This window comes from Microchirus variegatus, assembly GCF_963457635.1.
Source record: "Microchirus variegatus genome assembly, chromosome: 1".
Classification (NCBI taxonomy): domain Eukaryota; kingdom Metazoa; phylum Chordata; class Actinopteri; order Pleuronectiformes; family Soleidae; genus Microchirus; species Microchirus variegatus.
Genome location: NC_139802.1, coordinates 44,872,494 through 44,891,142, shown reverse-complemented (window position 1 = coordinate 44,891,142; position 18,649 = coordinate 44,872,494). Strand labels below are relative to the sequence as shown.

The 18,649-nt window shown below is 42.9% G+C and overlaps 2 protein-coding genes across 2 annotated transcripts; both read right to left on the bottom strand.

The window, feature by feature from the left end:
* Positions 1-254: 254 nt before the first annotated feature.
* slc30a5 (solute carrier family 30 member 5) lies at positions 255-10,001 on the bottom strand (the record flags this gene model as incomplete). Its single annotated transcript, XM_083888539.1, has 16 exons — positions 255-468; positions 557-685; positions 1,958-2,214; positions 2,356-2,527; positions 4,368-4,497; positions 4,621-4,778; positions 4,879-5,087; positions 6,956-7,244; positions 7,349-7,519; positions 7,598-7,674; positions 7,764-7,851; positions 9,161-9,248; positions 9,350-9,435; positions 9,559-9,625; positions 9,717-9,839; positions 9,931-10,001. 16 exons carry the CDS (start codon positions 9,999-10,001, stop codon positions 298-300), a joined length of 2,286 nt encoding a protein of 761 aa, XP_083744665.1. The 3' UTR covers positions 255-297.
* Positions 10,002-11,224: 1,223 nt separating this feature from the next.
* On the bottom strand, positions 11,225-18,322 carry LOC310931862 (annexin A1-like; the record flags this gene model as incomplete). Its single annotated transcript, XM_083895100.1, has 11 exons — positions 18,192-18,322; positions 16,935-17,043; positions 16,710-16,804; positions 16,297-16,410; positions 15,027-15,117; positions 14,790-14,926; positions 14,610-14,703; positions 13,006-13,101; positions 12,847-12,905; positions 11,375-11,497; positions 11,225-11,281 (listed from the first exon to the last, which is right to left on the bottom strand). Exons 1-11 carry the CDS (start codon positions 18,261-18,263, stop codon positions 11,225-11,227), a joined length of 1,047 nt encoding a protein of 348 aa, XP_083751226.1. The 5' UTR covers positions 18,264-18,322.
* Between the last annotated feature and the right edge of the window lie 327 nt (positions 18,323-18,649).

The following is an 18,649-nucleotide window of genomic DNA, read 5'->3' as shown; positions in this document are numbered from 1 at the left end:
AACTGAAAAAAGTTGGATGTAAACTGTACCATCAAAGTGATTAAATCATGATATTGGTGAGGAAATGTCACAGAAATTCAAAATAACATTGTGAAACAGTTTATTTGCCCACAATTTAATTTAAAAGAGCCTTGTGAGATCTTCAGGGAAAGAAGTTGCTGCAGCACTTTGTGATAAAACCAATATATTCAGATTTATTTAAACCACTTTCTTTACACTGTACATGTTCAAAGAAAAACAACAAAAGTCTCTTTTTTTTGGTCCCACACACGGTCCAGAGATCACACGATCACATGATCACATGATACAGGTGCCGTCGTTCAGGTACTTCATCACCTCCATCTGCTGCGTCATGGCCAGCACTTCGTTGAAGCCGGTGCTGAGTCCCGACATGTGCTGGAAGTACGTCTCCTTCTCCACCTGCACCGACAGGTTGTTCACGCCGCCGTCTTTCAGGATGGTCGTCACCTGGGAGACAAAAACGCGGGCGAGTCAGAGGTCGGACGCAATTTAGTTTAATGCTGCTGATGATGATGATGATGATGATGGTACAGACCTGCTGGACGATCCTCTGCTCCACCACGTCGGGCATCACCTGCAGGTGGATGGTTCCTGCGACCACGCTGGCCGAGTGTCTCCAGAAATGAGCGTCTCTGTACGACAGGACTCCTTCAACCCTCTCCACCTGGAACGTGTTAGGAAGACTTTAAATATCAGCTTTTACGGATCAGATTTGTTGAAATTTACATTTTCTAACGGGGCAAATATTCTTTAAATGTGCATTTTCAGCTTCTTAAGTGGGAATATTCTCCGGCTTCTTTGCTCCACATAGGAAATAAATCAATAAATTTGCCTATTTTGATTTGTGGACAAAACAAGACATTTGAAAAAGGAGCAGAACAATATTAAATAATATATATACAAATATATACATACATATATGTATATATATACACATATATACATACATATACATACATATATGTATATACACATATATATATGTATACATATACATACATACATATATATGTATATATACACATATATATACATACATATGTATATATACACATATATATACATACATACATACATATACACATGTATATATACACATTTATATACAAACATATACACATACATAAATGTTTATATACACATACATATATATATACATATACATACATACATATATATGTAAATATACACATATACACACATATATGTATAGATACACATATACACACATATATATGTATAGATACACATATACACATGTATATACATACATATACACATATATAAAATATATATATATATACATACATACATATATACATATTATATATATACACATATATACATATACACACACATATATATATACACACACATATATATATATACACACACATATATATACACACACATATATATATATATACACACACACATATATATATATACACACACATATATACACACACACATATATATACATATACACATATATATATATATATATATATACATACACACACACACGCACACATATATATATATATATACACACATATATATATATATATATATATGTATATATAATTGAGTCCTTTTCTACATAAGTTTATATCCACCAATAAATTTAAAGGCTGTGGTTCATTGTGTGTTGCGTTTAAACCCCTGGCCACTAGAGGGCAGTGTTGTCATTTATATCATTTGACACAAACAACGCGTTTTCAAAATTCTCAAAGATATTCATGTGGTCATCTATATAAAAAAAACATAATATATCGTACATTCTAACGTATTAAGATTCAGTGGCACAAAGTGACCACACGAGGCAGCAGTGGACCAGCAGCTCCTGTGTTCCCCCAGTGAGCTAAAATCGCTGATTTTCTCTATGGGGTTTGGTGTGGGAGAAATCCACCAAAAAAATACAGATTTTTCTCACCTTCTCCAGCGCGACGTTCAGGTCCTTCTCGTTCTCCTGCGGCGTTCTCAGCAGCAGAACCTCGCAGGCGTCCTTCAGCAGCGGGATGACGCTGAGGAAGATGAGCGTGGCGATGAAGAGCGAGCAGATGGGGTCGGCGATCAGCCAGCCGAACTGCCGTATGAGGATGGTGGAGATGATGACGCCGACGCTGCCCAGCGTGTCGGCCAGGACGTGGAGGTACACGCCGCGCATGTTGGCGTTCATGCCTCCGCCCCCTGAGCTGTGGGAGTGGCCGTGACTGCCTCCTCCTCCTCCTCCTCCGCCGCCGTGGGAGTGTCCGTGACCTCCTCCTCCGCCGCCGTGGGAGTGGCCGTGACCTCCTCCTCCGCCGCCGTGGGAGTGGCCATGACTTCCACCTCCTCCTCCTCCGTGGGAGTGGCCGTGACCTCCTCCTCCGCCGCCGTGGGAGTGGCCGTGCTCGCTGTGGCTCGTTTCGTGTGCCGAGCAGCTTTTGCCGCCGTGGGAGTGGGCGTGGCTAAAGGCACAGATGCCCACCAGGTTGACCAGTAAACCTCCGACTGACACGGGCTGCAGGAGGAGGAGGAGAAAAGACTCTCTTTGGTGTCTTTATCTCACAGTGAGACAGTGAAAACTGCAGCTGATATCACTTTGTAACTCACTCACTCTCCCGCACCAAACCCCATAGAGAAAATCAGCTTTTTTAACTCACAGGGACACAGGAGCTGCTGGTGCTGCTGCTGCCTCGTGTGGTCACTTTGGTGTTTGAAATCCTTCATTCGGATTTAGCTCAGTGACACAAAGTCACAAAATAAGACTTTTGAACTCGGTAAAGGAGGCAGAAGTGGATCAACAGCTTCTGATTTTCTCTACGGGGTTTGGTGTGGGAGAGTGAGCGGTTTACAAGGACCCATAGTGTGGTTTTAGTCGTAGTAAAAATTTTAGTTAGTAAGTGGTAGTTGTTTTGGTTTTAGTAGCAGTAGTAGTTTTAGTAAACATAGCAGTAGTAGTTTTAGTTGTAGTAGTTTAGCAAGAGTAACAGTAGTAGTTTTAGTAGTTTTTGTAAGAGTAGCAGTAGTAATTTTAGTTGTAGTAGTTTTAGCTGTGGTCGTTTAGCTGGGTTAACAGTAGTAGTTTTTGTGCTAGTACCAGTAGTTTTAGTAGGAGAAGCGGTAGTTGTTTTTGTGGCAGTAGCAGTAGTAGTTTTAGTAGCAGTTATAGGAGTAGCAGTAGTAGTTTTTATAGAAGTATCAGTTGTAGTTTTCGTAGTTTTTATAGGAGTAACAGTAGAAGTTTTAGTCGTTTTTTATAGGAGTAGCAGTAGTAGTTTTACTAGTTTTTATAGGAGTAGCAGTAGTAGTTTTAATAGGAGTAGCAGTAGTAGTTTTACTAGTTTTTATAAGCGCAACAGTAGTAGTTTTTATAGGAGAAACAGTAGTAGTTTTAGTCGTTTTTTATAGGAGTAGCAGTAGTAGTTTTACTAGTTTTTATAGGAGTAGCAGTAGAAGTTTTAGTCGTTTTTTATAGGAGTAGCAGTAGTAGTTTTACTAGTTTTTATAGGAGTAGCAGTAGCAGTTTTACTAGTTTTTATAGGAGTAGCAGTAGTAGTTTTTATAGGAGTAGCAGTAGTAGTTTTAATAGGAGTAGCAGTAGTAGTTTTACTAGTTTTTATAAGCGTAACAGTAGTAGTTTTTATAGGAGTAACAGTAGTACTTTTTATAGGAGTAGCAGTAGTAGATTTACTAGTTTTTATAGGAGCAGCAGTAGTAGTTTTACTAGTTTTTATTGGAGTAGCAGTAGTAGCTTTTATAGGAGTAACAGTAGTACTTTTTATAGGAGTAGCAGTAGTAGTTTTTATAGGAGTAACAGTAGTACTTTTTATAGGAGTAGCAGTAGTAGTTTTTATAGGAGTAACAGTAGTACTTTTTATAGGAGTAGCAGTAGTAGATTTACTAGTTTTTATAGGAGTAGCAGTAGTAGTTTTACTAGTTTTTATTGGAGTAGCAGTAGTAGCTTTTATAGGAGTAGCCGTAGTAGATTTCCTAGTTTTTATAGGAGTAGCAGTAGTACTTTTTATAGGAGTAACAGTAGTAGTTTTTATTGGAGTAGCAGAAGAAGTTTTTATTGATTAGCAGTAGTAGTTTTCATAGGAGTAGCAGTAGTAGTTGTAGTAGTTTAGCAGGTGTACCAGTAGTAGTTTTTGTAGGAGTAGTAGTAGGTTTTATACGAGTAACAGTAGTACTTTTAGTTGTGGTAGTTTTAGTTGTAGTAGCAGTAGTTGTTTTAGTTGTAGTAGTTTTAGTTGTAGTAGCAGTAGTTGTTTTAGTTGTAGTAGTTTTAGTTGTAGTAGCAGTATCAGTTATATAAGTAGAAGAAGCAGAAGAAGACGAGTGCAGGACAGTTTACTCACAGTCAACATGTCAGTGTTGATGTTCGGTGGATCCAACAATCGAGTGACAGACTCCACAAAGACGAAGAAGGCGATGACCATGAGGAAGAGACCGTTGATGAAACCAGACAGAATCTCAACACGACCAAAGCTGATAAAAACAACAGAAGAAGAAGACGACGACAGTGACAGTGAGTGTGTTTTCAAACACATTTTCAAAGACTCCTCCTCCTCCTCATGAAAACACCCCTTTTTCCCCCTTGTGAGTGTTTACCCGTAGGAGAAGATCCTGGTGGCCTTCCAGCGAGTCATGAGAGCAGCGAACAGACCCAGGACCAAGGCGGAGCAGTCGAAGAGCATGTGGAAACCATCGGAGATCAGTCCAAGACTGTTGGTCCAGACGCCGTAAAACAGCTCCACGAAGGTGAAGGCCTGAACGCGGGCACGACGACGACAACAACAACAACAACAACAACAACGCGTTCATCTTCTGGACTTACGAAGCAAAGGATTACGGTTAAAGACGACGTACCAGGTTGAGACACAGGAAGTAGAAGATCTGCCTGGAGTCGTACTCCTCCAGGATCTGCTTCAGCGACTCTTTGATGAAGCGCGGCAGCGACTGCGACGTGTGCTGCAGGGCGTCGCCCATGAAGTTGTACAGCGGCGTGCCCTCGGGCGAGTAACCCACCAGGGTGCCCTTCTGACCTTTCCGCGACGGGGACGAGAGGATGCTGGACGCTGCGGGGGGGATGAGAGGATGTTTAACGGTACGTTAAAACGCAGCTAAAACATGAAAATAGGAAAATACAGCCACTTATCAAGAGGCTGAGTGAATAAAATCAACCCAAATTTAAGTCTATGATATATTAAAGCGGAACTAGACCGGAAGTTCCTATTAACGCTGTTTTTTTGAGTGTGTATCTGCGTCATTACCTTGTTTATGAAGCCCTGACGGTTCGAAACAAACAGTTCAGCCATTGCTGAGAACGCTGTGTTTTATTGTAATCTCGGGGCTCAACGAGATCACTGAAAATCCCGTAATAGTTACGTAAAACATCTGTTCTCCTGAACAGCAGATCGTCCTGCTCCGGGCACTAGTCCGGGCACATCCGGTTGCGTACATTGAACCGCAGAAGAAGAATAACGTCCGTTGTGGAGGTGTTTCACGAGCGACAGTGTCTTCTGACTCTGGGTCTGACTTCGGTTTAAAGTCATAAAGGGACTGCGGCGGGGAGTCGTGAAGAAGCTATTTTTAAACACCGTTAAAACAATGTTTTGATAATGAGGAGCAGTGCATCCACCGTTCCAGAGGGGGGCGCTGCGCTTCTGAGAGCGGATGTGCTGGATAGTACTGGCCAATCACAAGACTCTGTCTTCTGGGGGTTAAAGTTCACTCTGAAACATCGCAGCTGAGGAACAGCGTCAGAAAAGAGGATTTCTATCGGCTCGTTTACAGCAACTAGGAGGTTTTTGACCATAAAAACAAGTTAATATATGTAAGTAGACCTCCATAACTAACATTTATGTGCAACAGGACCACTCTATGTGAGCTATAAGAATATATTCACTGCCTAATTTTGCCCATTTGACAGTGTTTCCTAACAGTTTAACCAAGTTCTTTAAACCACACCAAATCCCATTGATAAAAACAGCGTTTTTTAGCTCACAGGGACACACGAGCTGCTGGTCCCGCTGCTGCCCCGTGTGGTCGCTTTGCGCCACCGAGGTAAATCCAAATAAAGGATTTCAAACACAGAAGTCGCTAAATAACATATATGCATTAAATAAATGAGGCAGCAGCGGGTCAACGACTCCCGTGTGCTGTGATGTAAAATCGGTGGTTTTCTCTATGGGGTTTTGGTGCAGGGAGAGCGAGCGGTTTACAAAGAGCAACGAAAACCTTAGTTTTTGGTAAAAAAAAAAAGTGTTTAACAGCGAGATACGGCGGCAAACAGTAGTTGATGATACGACAGACTTAAGCAGGTGGAGATTTTATTACGTGAGCCTTTTGTTATAGAGAGAAGCATTGTTTTTCCTTGTGCCACCGCCTATTCTGAGCTGATTAACTCCTGTGTGTGTGTGTGGGATTAAGTCCGTCAGACAAATTCTTAAGCTGTCAGCCCTTTGTTAAAGCTCACAAAGAGTGGTCCTGTTGCACATATATGTTAGTTATGGAGGTCTACTTACATACATTAACTTGCGTTTATGGTCAAAAACCTCCAAGTTGCTGTAAACGAGCCGATAGAAATCTGTCTTTTCTGACGCTGTTCCCCAGCCGCGATATTTTAGACTCTCACAACTCTCACACCCAGAAGACAGGACCGGGTTTTTTCAGAGATCTGAGCCCGAGATTACAATAAAACACAGCGTTCTCAGCAGTGGCTGAACTGTTTGTTTTGAACCTTCAGGGCTTCTTAAACAAGGTAATGACGCAGATACACAGCGTTAATTGGAACTTCCGGTCTAGGTCCGCTTTAAGTGGCTAAAATCAGTTTTTCCTTGCGTTCCTTGTCTGTTTGGGTCCAGAAAACACAATAAACTAAATATAAGTCACTGTAAATATGCGATAAAAAGAAGCGGACTGTCCCTTTAAGGCACCCACTCACCCATGATGAAGAAGACGGCGCTGACGATGACTCCCCCGGAGAGCACGTGCTCCGTGCTGACCTGCTGGGCCGCCTTGCTCATGGAGCGCAGCTGGTCGGTCAGCGGGTGCGTCCAGAAGTTGGCCAGCAGCAGGGCGCTGAGGAAGAGCGCGGCGGCGCCGTAGCGGGCGCAGCGCGGCGTCTCCATCTTGGCGCTGCACACGGCCTCCACGTAGAACTCCAGGATGGCGACGGAGAAGACGATCATCGCGAACGGCAGCACGAGCGACGACCACGACTCCACTTTGCTCTATGCGGCGAAACGGAGGGGGAAAAAAAACACACGTCGTCAGTGACGCTAACAGAAGGGTTAGCTAGGTCTTTTATTGTGAAAACCGCGACGTTTGCACTTACGTCGGTGGTCACCGACAGCACGACGACCCAGGGCAGCAGCACGGCGGCAGAAACCAGGTTGTCGAGCGCGTAGAGACGCTTCGCACCGCCGATTTCCACCGACAGCTTCCTGGACGCCGAGTGGAACCCCACCTTGAGACACAGAGACGCCACCAGCAGCACAACGCCGCCCTGACAGCAACGAAAAGTATAAATTAGCATGATAAAAGTACGTAAATGTACGTTAAATTTTAACGTAGTCCGACTTACTTTGTGATCCGCGACGCCTAACAGAGCGATGGCCGTGTGGAGGAAGTGAGTGAGCGCGCTGTCGTGGTGTCCTTCGGCTTAAAGGGGAGAAGGAGGCGGAGTCAAGGTAAACGCAAACACAAACACAGTGACGTCGTGGCGTTCGGCGTCGAGCAAAAAAGGATACGGTGCTCGGCCATTTTGGCCATGAGGTCATCGTTGTCGAAGAGGAGGAGGCAGATGACGGCGATGATGAAGAGGGCGGCTCCTCTGGTCTGTGCAGAGACAAAAATCACACAAAAAAGATCATATAACACTTTAAATGTTACGTTATTTTGATCGTGTGCTAGCAGAATTTACAGATCATCACATCGGCGGACACGATAAAAGTCAGTCAGGAGTTATTTTTGAATATTCTGACTTATTACGTCATCTCTGGGATATTTTTCTTTGGCTAAAAGTTGCAAACTCTTGCTAAAAACACAACGAAATCGCTGTTAAATCGGGACAAATGTTGCACGATTCTGGGTTTAAGTGGGACTTGATTCCCTTTGATATTGTTTAATGTGTTTTCCACAACAACACAGACATCTTAAGGCCCTGATTGACCAGAACAAAGAGCAGAAAATTAAAAACGTAAATGTCCAGAAACGTTTCACGGGAACTTTAGTTTAGGGAATTTTGAAAATATCCCAAATTGCAAACCTTATACAGGGAATTAAGTGAGAGAAACTGGGTCATATTCGAATATAAACACCTGGTTTCTTCATAAGCGGCAGACGTGAAATGCAAAAATAATACAATACAATAATATCAACAGTAGAACTTAATCGATTCTTAAAGAACTTTGAGCAAAAACTTTCCCTTTTAGCCAAAAATGCTTGAAAAAAAATCCAGTTTTCTCCCATTAAATTATCATGGAACGCTTCCAATATTGATATATGAGGTATATGGTACATTCACACCTTACTTCTACTGTCACTTTATACTTTTAATATAGTTTATAGTTGTATAAAACAATTTTATTTCTAGTCACTTTCTTTTTTCTTTTTTTTTATGTAGTTTTTGTATAGACAGCACAGGTTAACTTAACACAGTTATATATTTATTTTTTCGATGCAAATATTTAATTCCTCTGCAAATTTTTCTTTTTTTACTTTGAGAGTTTTAACTCCTGCACATTTTTACATTTCTCTGTACATATTTAAATTCGATGCAAATGTTTTATTTTGTTACATATGTTTAATTTAATTCCTTTGATTACTCTGTACACACTTTAATTTATCTCGGGTCAATCTCAGCGTATGTATGTTCAACGTATGTTATTGCTACTGGATGCTTGAATATATCCATCTATCTATTGACCCATCTATGGTCAGTTTAGAGCTTCCACACATTGATAACATGCAAACTCCACCACACAGAAACACCATCAGTTAAACCAGTGAGGCAACCGTCAGCTGAGCTCAGCCTCAGGCCCCCTTCAAGAACCTCATGACCCTCATGTGGAGGATAAAAAACGGCTAATAACGAACTCTAGGTTTCAGAGACAGGACGTCGAGGAGCGTCCTCCTCCTCCTTTACCTTGGACGGTCCTCCTCCTGAGCTCGTGAAGAGGACGCCGAGGAGAGCGATGACCACGACGTCGCTGTGCTCAAACAGCAACAGCGTCCTGTGTGAAAGACACAGACACGAGTGTGTGAGATTACTTTCGTCTGGAGAGAACGTGACTAAGAAGAGGTTGACGGAAACGCAGTTAAAAAACCGTTTTACCTTAAAGGTCCACAAAGGGTTAGACCAAAGAATCCCAGCAGAGAGATGACGCAGCTGAAAACAGCATGTTTTAGCAACTTTATCCACTGCAAAGAGAGAGAGAAAAACGGGAGTTACAGCAGCAGTATTAATACAACGACGAAGGTCGATTAAGACATTTATGGAAACGGCATGAAAATGTCAGTAAACAGACCGGAAATGAAACACACCTGTCTTTTAGAGATGCCTTTCCCAGAGGAGAAAGGTTTTTGAAAGAAAAGTAGAATAACAGCACTCCTGGGAAAACAAAATTACCAATAAAGGCATAATAAATTCCCAATAAAGTGTATTGAAAATCAGTTCTGTAACATTATTTAGACGTACTCACCCTAGTTTTAGTATAAAGATGAATTGGACAATATGAACAACTTTGAGTATATCGTAGGATTCAAAGATCCCGAGAGCCTTGAGGACCTTTGACACGACCAGCAGGACTATGTATCTGGTTAACCTGAGGAGGAAAAAGATTAAAAATGTAATAATAATATTGTAATAATATAACACATAATATAATATTGTTCATTTTAATGAATGAAACATACCTTGAATCAGGCACTTCCACCATGCCCAGTCTTCCTCCTGACAGAACGTTGCTGCTGTATTTATCCTCCATTTTAACAAAATTCTCCTCAATCAAAACCACTGAAAGTCCAGTTCCAGTATTTTTATGTTCCAGTTACCTCATCATCGTCATTGTTAATGTCACCACTACTGTCTGATAAGTAAAACTATCCCGCAGCATATTTACAGATCAAGAGTAAATTATCGTCACTACTTTCATTTAAAAACCGATGTAAACAAATGTAAACATGACAGTCTGTCAGTCTGTTAGCCTGCTAGCTAGCATGCTAACTGACTAAAACCATCTGGAACGCGAGTTAGCTTCTTATCCCAAAGTTCGCAGCCGCGCCGACACGTCAACCTGTAAACGGCGAACGTCACTCAAAACACGCCGTCGCCGCTGCTCACTTAGCGTAAATATATTTAAAAAACAAAAAAGTTGAATTAACGTGAACACAGTAAACGCGAAAGTGGAGGAGGGTGAAACAGAAAAGTGGAACTGTTAGCTAAAAAAGAAGAAGTAGCTCATCATCATCATCATACTCGGCACTTCCGGACACGGAGTTGAACGTGCCACGTCACGTACGTGTGTTCGAGAGCGTCGCTACTGCGCGATTCTCAGTGTCGCTCCTGCGCAGGTGGCAGTTTGACTTATTATAATATTAATATTATTACAGAATAAGCATGTTTTTTTTTAATGTAGATTAGTCAATGGTGTTGTTTTTTAAAGGCCGCCATTTTGTGGCTATGTTTCTTTACCAGCCAGAGCTCTGGTTTTACTTCCTGTTACCACTCAAAAGGAGGGATAACATAAAAAACGTGTAGTTTATTTTGCAAGAATAACTACTAGAACCTATTGGTTATTGCCATGTGTTATGGCAAAAGGTTTAAACAGGAAGTAGTAAAAAAAAAAAAACTTATTTATTTTCTATGCAGTTTTTTTTTTAAATAAAAAAAATCAACTACTTCAAACATAAATTATTTTAAGTGATATAAATTCCATTCACATCATTTATGGTACACGAAGGCCACCGTAGTTCCCAACGGCACTCAGAAATTGTCTTTGGTGTCTTGCAGTCTGCACTCTCACCATTAGATGTCACTCATCATCACCATTAGTTACTCAGAAAAAAATTAAACCAATCATGAGACTTTTTTTGTTTTGTTTTGTTTTATTAATACTTAAAAGTACAACATTTTTCACTTCCTCATGTCATGTTATTCAGAAAGACGGCAGCCTCCAGGTCTCTGTGGACTCTCGGTGATGGCCGACGTTCAGTGGGGTCCACACAGTCCAATCAGGACGCTCTGATAATGTCCCTTAGTTTCATGCTGTGGAATCAGAGACAAGGACGCAGTCTTTGTTTAAAGGTATACGGAAAAAAACAGAAGCAAGGAAATGCGTGATAATATACATGGTCTTACCAGTATATGTTCCTGTAGGCTCGTGTCATACATGGCCCTGTATTCCTCTACGATCTTCTTCAGGTCGATCTCGGAGCGACTGACCAGCACCCGGATCAGCGTGTCCTCACATGTACCGTAACGCTGAGACACAACACGGCAGCTCATTAAAGGCTCCATATGTAACACATGTATTAAACACTGATAATGGGAATGTTGAAGACACTTTATTTACAATTTACATTTTCATTTCAGGGCTCTATTTATGTTGTAGATGTAGAGTGTTGGCGGATTTAAAGATTAGCTCATTATTCGGCAGTCAGTCTCTTGGTGAATTTAAAGAACAGCTCATTATTTGACAGTCAGTCGGTTTGTCTATATAAAGATTAGCCCATTATTTGACAGTCTATTGGTGGATGTCTAGAATATCTCACTATTTGGCTGTCAGTCTCATGCTGGATTTAAAGAACAGCTCATTATTTGGCAGTCAGTCAGTTGGTGGATTTAAAGAACAGCTCATTATTTGGCAGTCAGTCAGTTGGTCTATATAAAGATTAACTCATTATTTAGCAGTCAGCCTGTTGGTGGATTTAAAGAACAGCTCATTATTTGGCAGTCAATCGGTTGGTCTATATAAAGATTAGCTCATTATTTAGCAGTCAGTTTCATGCTGGATTTAAAGAACAGCTCATTATTTGGCAGTCAGTCTGATGCAGGATTTAAAGAACAGCTCATTATTTGGCAGTCAATCGGTTGGTCTATATAAAGATTAGCTCATTATTTAGCAGTCAGTCTGATGCTGGATTTAAAGAACAGCTCACTATTTGGCGGTCAGTCTGATGCTGGATTTAAAGAACAGCTCATTATTTGGCAGTCAGTCTGTTGGTGCCTGTATGGAATAGCTCTCTAATTGGCAGTCAGTCTTTTTTGTGGATATATAAAATAGCTCATTATTTGGCAGTCAGTCTGATGCTGGATTTAAAAGAACAGCTCCTTATTTGGCAGTCAGTCGGTTGGTCTATATAAAGATTAGCTCATTATTTGGCAGTCAGTCTATTGCTGGATTTAAATAACAGCTCATTATTTGGCCGTCAGTCTGTTGGTGAATGTTTAGAATAGCCCATTATTTGGCAGTCAGTCTGTTGGTGGATTTAAAGATTAGCTCATTATTTGGCAGTCAGTCTGTTGGTGTATGTATAGAATGGCTCACTAATTGGCAGTCAGTCAGTCTTTTGTGAATGTATAGAACAGCTCATTATTTGGCCGTCAGTCTGTTGGTGAATGTTTAGATTATCTCATTATTTGGCAGCCATCCTGTTGGCGAATGTATAGAATAGCTCATTATTTGGCCGTCAGTCTGTCGGTGAATGTTTAAAATAGCTCATTATTTGGCAGCCAGTCTGTTGCTGGATTTATAATTCAATCGATATTTGCAGCCATGGACGTACGTATGTGTGTGTGTGTGTGAGGAGGGCGTAGACGTTCATACTCACATTCATGGCCTTGTGGACCTTCTCGGCGAAGAAAGCCGACATGTTCCAGGAACATTTCACTAAACAGCACACAGAGACGATCGAAGACGACATAATTATGCTCAGATCGCGGTGCAGACACAGGCGTAAATGACGAGTGACGAGCGACCGGCGCCTTACCGATGTCGATCAGACAGTCTTCGATGTCTCCCTTCAGCTCCAAGCTCAACGCTTTAGGCAAAGAGACGTCACTGGAGGAGGCGTACACCTCGAACGCTACGACGGGACAAAACGAACAAAAACAAGCGCTCAAAGTTGGGGTAAAAAACATCCTGTACAGGTCTGATTCAGTGTCCATGCTGGCTGTTTCTATGCTTGTTAAAAGCACCAGGGGGCAGTATCAGGTCAGTCCGTCGGGGTCTGCGATGTAAACGAACTAAAGTCACGTGAACGTTACGGTTCATAACTAGGGCTGTCAAAATTAACGCAGGGTGATTAATTCGTGGAATTAACGTTAGCGTCAGAATGCTAGCTGACGCTAACGCTAACTAGTAGAAAGCAGTGCTTCAAAGGTGCTGATGAGGAATTTCCTGCTGTTGGTTTAGTTCCCCAAAGAAAACTATTTAACTTCTATACTTTATATTTTGTTTATAATGTGAGTTATTTACAGTGCAATGTATAGTTTTTTTAATAAAAGTTATTACAGCATTTTATTTTTTCTATTTATTTATATTGTCTTATAATGTAATGTTTATTTAAGTTTGTGTAGGTTTTTACAAGTTATTTACAGTATTTTATTGTTCTTTACGTTTATATTTTCACATACTTTATTTATCTCTCCGTTCCTACAACAATATAAAGAGAAAAACAGATTTTTTTTGGCATATTTACGAATGGTAATTAATCGCGATTAATCGTGATTAATCCACAGCTACCCTGTGATTAATCTGATTAAAAATTTTAATCTTTTGACAGCCCTAATTCATAACGTCAAACCTTGGATTTTAAGCTCAAACCGCAGACTCTGTAGATGAGGAGGGAGAAGGAGTGTGTGTTGGGTGTGTCGTGGTTCCACCGGTTTGTCCTCTTGTGAGGAGCAGCTCCTCCTCCTCCTCCTCCTCCTCCTCCTGACTCAAAGCAAACACACACACGTTTCTACAGTAAAGGCCACATTATACTTCTCCGACTGCGTATGCGTTATCCGTCTGCGTCACCACGGAGACGCCTCGAGCATTTATACTTCTGCGTCGTGGTGACGGACACTCGCTGCAATTTCCCGCCCGATCAGTAGGGGTCGCAGCGCAAGGTTGTTGTGCTTCTGGCTACAGTGAGCAATGGCGTCCGAGAAAGAAAGAGAGAGAAAGACTGTTGTTGTTGAAAAAGTGGCCGTTTCTCACTTTTCTGTGTCACGGAACGCAGTTTTAAGATAATTTGAGGTGAGAAATTGGCCATTTAGAGTCTAAACATGTGCTGTGTGTGTTAAGATATGACGTATTTATAGTTCGGCAGCGGCGTTATCGGCGGGGATCAGCTCCGCCTCTGTCAGGACGCCCGGAGCGCACTGAGAGCCGGCACAGAGCAGCTTCGCTCAGCCTGTCCTGAGGACCAATCGCAGCTCTTGTCGTCTCCGTAGTCCCTTGACGGAGTGACGGACACTTAAAAAATATTTCGTGCAGACGGAGACTACGCAGAGGCTCTTCGACAGTCTCTGCGTCGACGCAGAGTCTCTACGTAGCCTACGCAGAGCACTTTACGCAGAAGTATAAATTGGGCTTAACACTCACTCTTTGAGAGCTGAGGGCCGCTGCGCTTGGTCAGGATCTCGATGAACGTGGACACGTTGATTCCCTCGGGATGTTCGCCCGCCTCGAAGAGAGTCTGCGGATGGAAAACAAAGACGATTGCGTTGATTTTCACTCACAGTGTTTTCTAACACGTCTGTAATACGGTGTGATTTCTTTTACCTCTACGTCCTTTTTGGCCTGAGCCATGTCGATGTGAGTGATCTCGTGCTTTTCCGCCCTCGACATGGCCAGAAGAGCCTCAGCGAAGTCGCCGTCAGTCTCGTCCCTGATGACGCTTTCCAGATCCGTGCCGTACTCTGAGAAAACAACAACAACAACAACAATTCTCTGTCATGATATCACAGAACGAGGGACACAAACAAACAAACAAACAAAGAAGCTAAAACTGGGCCCAACCTTCTTTGAAGGCTCTCTTAAGATCTCGGATCGCTTGGTTCGTCCTGGTCGCCAGAACCTCCACCAGGAGGTCCTCGTCTGTCCCCAGACGCTGTAGTAAGAGAGCAAAAGGTTAGCTAGCCACTTTAGTACGTACATGAAGACCTGCGGGGAAAAAAAGTGTGATCGGACAGTAGGCTCCGCCCCCATCTGTACATGGGCAACCGTGGTAGTGGCTAATCAGTGCCCAATGACGACCCCAAAGTTAGCTAGCCATTCTATCACGTACATGAGGACTTGCAAAAAAATGCGATCGGACAAATTTAGCAGGAATTATAGTTTCGAAAAAACACATTTTGAGTTCCCACTAGCCATGTAGCAGGCTCCGCCCCCCCCATCTGTATCCCCAATGACGACAACCAAAGTTAGCTAGCCACTTTATTAGATACGTTTAGTACCTAGTGGCCAATCAGTGCCCAATGACGACCCCAAAGTTAGCTAGCCACTTTATTAGATACGTTTAGTACCTAGTGGCTAATCAGTGCCCAATGATGACTCCAAAGTTAGCTTGCCACTTTATTAGATACATTTAGTACCTGCGAAAACTGAGATTGGACAAATTTAGCAGGAATTATAGTTTCTAAAAAAACACATTTTGGGTTCCCACTAGCCATGTAGCAGGCTCCGCCACCATCTGTACATGAGCAACCATGGTAGTGGCTAATCAGTCCCCAATGACAACCCCAAAGTTAGCTAGCCACTTTATTAGCTACATTTAGTACCTGCGAAAACTGAGATTGGGCAAATTTAGCAGGAATTATAGTTTCTAAAAAACACATTTTGGGTTCCCACTAGCCATGTAGCAGGCTCCGCCCCCATCTGTACATGTACAACCGTGGTAGTGGCTAATCAGTCCCCAATGACAACCCCAAAGTTAGCTAGCCACTTTATTAGATACATTTAGTACCTGTGAAAACTGATATCGGACAAATATAGCAGGAATTATAGTTTCTAAAAAAACACATTTTGGATTCCCACTAGCCATGTAGCAGGCTCCGCCCCCCCCATCCGTACATGAGCAACCGTGGTAGTGGCTAATCAGTCCCCAATGAAAACCTGTAAAGCCAGTCATTGAGCCACCTACTGGCAACAGGAAGTAAGTTTTCAGTAACAGGAAGCTTTCGTCTACATTTTCTGGTGGAATCTCTCTCTCTCTCTCTCTAGCGCCACTTATGGGCCATTGCAGTCACTACACATCCTGAGGAGGTCGAGGCAGGACGCTTAGGTTTACCTTGGTGGCTTTCCTGATGAGGTAAGCGTCGAACTGAGCCGGCGTCATGAGCAGAGCCAGAGTGACGTCCTCCAGGTCCGACCGCAGGACTGACTTCAGATCGTCGACCAGCCTCTGAAACACACACCGGGGAGTTTGTGGGAAACACGACCACACGGGGGATCAGCGGATTTTTCAGAAAATGAAAGGGACAATAACGCGAGGATCAGACGGCGTTCGCGGTGGACGTGGTTTTAAACGTCTCCTCTGCACTGAACTGCCCTCGTTTGGTGTCGAGTCAACATCACCGAGAGCCTGTTTCACTTGTTTACCTTTAAAAACCTCACGAGATAATATTCAAATGTCAACAAACACACGCGACGCCACACACAGCTTTCATGTGACGAATAAGAGGAACATTAGCTGTAGCTCACCTTCCCTGTGGACGCTTCATAGACGGCTTTGATCTTCTGCCGCTGCTCGTTGCTTCTCTTCACCAGGACTGAGATGATCACGTCCTCGTCCACTCCTGTGTGTGTGTGTGAGAGAGAGACGCACAAACTCCACGTCTTATCGAGAACGCGACACAACAGCAGCAACACAACATAACAACAACGACAACGATGTTGTGGTCGTCCTCTCTTTTCCAACACCTTTACCTTTGCTCTCGATGGCGCTGTTGAGAACCGAAGCGTCGTGGCTGGCGCTGAAGTTGGGGTACGGGGTGACGGTTCCGTGATAGGGCTTCGGTTTGTGCTGCTTCTTGTCCTGAAAGAACGAACGCACACCGGGTTCAGGGTCAAACGTGACGAACGTCTAAAATAACACTATCACTGTCTTGATCTTAAAGCTGGGGTTGGGGTTAGGGTTGCGGTTGGGGTAAGAGTAAGAGTAAAGGTAAGGGTTGGGGTTGGGGTAAGAGTAAGAGTAAGAGTAAAGGTAAGGGTTGGGGTTGGGGTAAGAGTAAGAGTAAGAGTAAGAGTAAGAGTAAGAGTAAGAGTAAGAGTAAGAGTAAAGGTAAGGGTTTTGGTTGGGGTAAGAGTAAGAGTAAAGTTAAGGGTTGGGGTTTGGGTTTGGGTTGGGGTAAGAATAAGAGTAAGAGTAAGAGTAAGAGTAAGAGTAAGAGTAAGAGTAAGAGTAAGAGTAAGAGTAAAGGTAAGGGTTGGGGGTTGGGGTTGGGGTTTGGGTTTGGGTTGGGGTAAGAGTAAGAGTAAGAGTAAGAGTAAGAGTAAGAGTAAGAGTAAGGGTTGGGGTTCCGGTTGGGGTTCCGGTTGGGGTAAGCATACGCGTAAAGGTAAGGGTTAGGGTTATGGTTCGGGGTTGGGTTTGGGGTTGGGTTTGGGGTTGGGATAAGGGTAAAGGTTAGGGTTGGGGTTGGGGTAAGAGCAAGAGTAAGGGTAAGGGTAAGGGTTGGGGTTGGGATAAGGGTAAAGGTTAGGGTTGGGGTTGGGGTTCGGCTAAGGCTAAGGCTAAGGCTAAGGCTAAGGCTAACCCTAGGTTAAGGGTAAGACATATTCAGTCAGTCAGGTTCTGCGATATATTGCTCGATCTGTGACGAATTAAAGTGCACAGAGAACCTTTCTCCTGAGGACACTGGGTCAGCGGCCCTGATCTTGCAAGGCTGCTTTTCCGCTAACAGACAGTAGGGGGCAATGGACTTGGAGACAGCCCCCCCCCTAAAATCTCCACACAAAAAAGACAATTCACCATCAAAATGACCCTGAAGCTGTAAAATTAGGCAAAAATAATCCTGCAAATGACCTTCTTTTTGTCCACAAACCAAAACCGTTTGCTATTTTTCTGTGATATCGGGCAAAGAAACTGGAAAACATCTCGATGAGTATTTGCAGTTGCTGCTATTCAGACTTCTCTCGATCTATTCTAGTGGCGTAAACAACGCGTTTTTAAACACTCACCGTGTCTCTGTCGTCGTCCTCGTCGTCTCTCTTGCGGATGATGTCTTTGAAGAACTTCTTGAACATGGCCATCTCTGCTGTCTGTTTGGACTGAACTGAGCTGTTGAAGGAAAGCGAGGGTTTACAGTGAGTCTCACAGGTTTGTTTTGTCTCCACCCAACGCTTTGCATGCTGCTTTAACTTCACCTGCTGCAGACGATGATGACGAGGACGAGGAGCCAATCAGGAGCCACATTCCTGTGGCAGGCACGGACCTCTCTGACTGGTTTGGTGACTCTGTTCAGTGCTTTGTTGCATAGATATTAATGAATAGACGTCACCCTTTTAGGTAAATAACTGGTTATACATGACTTTAAACAAGTGTTCTACTGTGGTGTCAAAACAGGACTGTTCCAAAGTGTTTTTTTTTTGGGGGGGGGGAGACCAGGAAACACCTTAGAAACGGTCCAATAAGGGGC